The sequence below is a fragment of the Cariama cristata genome, unplaced genomic scaffold (assembly GCF_000690535.1).
Source record: "Cariama cristata isolate BGI_N322 unplaced genomic scaffold, ASM69053v1 scaffold26077, whole genome shotgun sequence".
Taxonomy (NCBI): domain Eukaryota; kingdom Metazoa; phylum Chordata; class Aves; order Cariamiformes; family Cariamidae; genus Cariama; species Cariama cristata.
Window position 1 is genome coordinate 2,343 of NW_009627515.1, and position 2,667 is coordinate 5,009.

Here is a 2,667-nt window from a genome sequence, read left to right on the forward strand (position 1 = left end):
TCAGCAGGAGCTGTTAAGGGTTAGGGGTTGCGAGGAAGATGAGCACCTGAATTTGCACCCTTCCTAATCGCTGGAGTACTGACTGGCATGCGAGGAGGAAGGCCAATTTGTATTTCTATAAAAAAAAAATGTATCAAAGCCTAGCCGCAAAGGCGATTTAAGTGTTATTTCTGAATTACGAAAGGGGTCCCAAGAAGCAAAAAAGACTTTCTTTGAGGCGTACGTTGCAGCTATATGCTTCTTTCTGCTGACTTCTGGCGGAAGTGGGGCACCTAACCGCGGGCCGGCCTTGAAAATCAGCGGCGGCTAGGGAAAACGCCGCCCGGCCTCCGTGGGAAACCTCAGCTCCCGCTTTTATACGGTGCTCAGCACGCTTCAAATGTGTTTTCAACTCGGCAAAAATGTCATTCTCTGTTTTGATTAGACGTTAGGATGGATTCGGTGTTAATGGGGTAATTAACGTTGTCTCTTCCTGGAGAGAAGGGGGAAAACAAAGCAGCAAATGCTGGGCAGAGCGTCGAAAAGGCAAAATTAGCACAGGCGGTAAAACTTGTACTAACATGCTGTTAAATACAATCTGCTTTTCGTTGGGTCCAGGCGGCTGCTCGTTGTGGAAGCTGGGCGAGTCAGAGAGTGGTGCTATGTTGTTCCTACTGTTCAAGATCTATAAACTCTAAAAACACCGGGGTTTTTTTCTACCTTTTGGATGGATTCCATTATTAGATTTTACAGAAGCGTACTAACTCAAGAAGGAACTGTTTATTACCCCCACATATCAAATACGCTTTTGGTAGAATGGAAGGCGCTTACAGTTCCTACAAACGACGCGGAATTTTGAATTTTAAGGCCTGCCTGTTTTTACAACAGTTTGCTCCTAGCAATGACCGAATGTGGCACTTAAATGAAATATATCACCAGAACTTCCACATTTCTTAATCTTATGCACTGACCTGATATTACTGAAGCGTGATCCAGTTCTCTGTAAGTCTTGGCATCTTTCACCGCCTTTCCTGTCAGCCTTCACTCATTCTTTCTTCTCTCATTTCAGAAAACATGCCTTGAACTGCCACAGAATGAAGCCTGCTCTTTTCAGCGTGCTGTGTGAGATCAAGGAAAAAACAGGTGTGTTGGTGTCTTTTCTGGCCTCAGCTTTCCCCAAAAATCCCCACATTCAGTCATCAGCTTTGCTCCCATTTAACACGGCCCCTATTTTCCCTCATAGATTCTACAACTTAAGGCTATTTTTTTTTTTTGGCTTAATAGTCTTCTGTAAGCCGGAAAATGTTTTGATGTGCTTTTCATACTTTTCATAATGTTACCTGTGTGCAGATTTGGAGAAAACAATGCTGCTTATTTGAAGAAGTGTTTTTGGTTGTGTGTACGTAAAGAATCTATAGGTTGGGGTTTTTTTGATGTCTGGCTAGATACCTAGAGAATCTTGAATAACACTGCTACGTTGGTATGCTCTTTTTTTTCCTTTAGGGAGTTGCTGCCAAAATTGCGGTGGTAGTAAGAGTTCAAAGTTGCCAAATAACTGTATTACGGAGAAAAGGAGGCAGGAAGGCAGAATGCTTGGGGCTATTGGAAGACACAGAAGTAGCAGGAAATGGAGCTGGTGCTCACCTGCCTTCCTTTTTGAGGAGCAGAAACACTGAAGGCAAATGGATTTTGATTTTTGAATCGCCCGGCGTATGCTCATACGTGAACACTTAAGCAATGTTGTTTGAATATCTAACTTCTATAAACGATGATGGTTTTTTAGAGAATAACTACTTTCATTTATACATAACTAAAATGGTGGTGTGGTGGGGGTTTTTTTGTAAGTTATATTGACATTCAACATCCTAAACCTACGTTTGTATTATTTTTTTGGAAAAGTGTATCGAAACTTGCCGGGCTCTTCACGAGGGACCGTACAGTCTCGTCCTCGAAGGCAGCTTTGAGGCAGACGTTACCTGTTCATTTCTGGAGAGTTTGGTCGCATACGTTGCGTTCTCACGATAGCAGTTTGCTTCTGAAGGGAAAATGTGGCGGTAGTAAGTGTGTGTGTGTTCCCCAGGTGTGCTTTTATGTCTGTCTGTCCTGCGAGGATTGCTGTCCTTAAAGAGGGTCTTTCATCTGTTTTTTCCTTTCTACACTGAAAGCTGCCTTCTGCGTTTTATTGATTGAAACTGTGACTTCTCTGAGCTAAATACACTTGCAGGAACAGACTCTGATATTGCGGTTGTGCTGGATTTGTTTTGGTCTCATAGGTTTTGGGTTTTTTTTGAATGTCTGATGGTCTGTCTATTCCTTATTTAAATTATGGGGAGCAGATGTTATGGCTTGGAGCAAACAAAAGCCTGGACATACTGTAGCACAAGGTTTTGGGCTTTCTTTGTGACCCAGGCACACAAGCTTCTTTTCTAGCTCAGAAATCGGTTTCCAACATGTTCCTCCCTCCCCCCCAATCTTTCTTTCGTTCTTTGTTGGAGCGCCAGTATCATTCACAATAGCTCAGGATAAGCTGTACGCCTTTGCAAGGGGCAGCCAGCTGAAAGGTGCCGAAACATTCTCCCCGATAGTGTTTATTAATTAAAAAGAAATTACAAATGAGTCTTTGTAATTTAAATAGATTTGGCCACGCTTAATATTTTGTTCAAGCCCTGTTCCCCACCCCCCCCCCCC

The 2,667-nt window shown here is 43.0% G+C and overlaps 1 protein-coding gene across 1 annotated transcript in view; it reads left to right on the top strand.

Annotated features, from left to right (window-relative positions):
- The first annotated feature begins 1,052 nt into the window (after nt 1-1,052).
- LOC104164980 (pre-B-cell leukemia transcription factor 3-like) overlaps nt 1,053-2,667 on the top strand; it is a 9,907-nt gene continuing 8,292 nt past the window's right edge. The window contains exon 1 of the mRNA XM_009704473.1: nt 1,053-1,122. Within this exon, the coding sequence (XP_009702775.1) occupies nt 1,074-1,122 (49 nt within the window). The 5' untranslated portion in view covers nt 1,053-1,073. The remainder of the gene's footprint in view (nt 1,123-2,667) is intronic.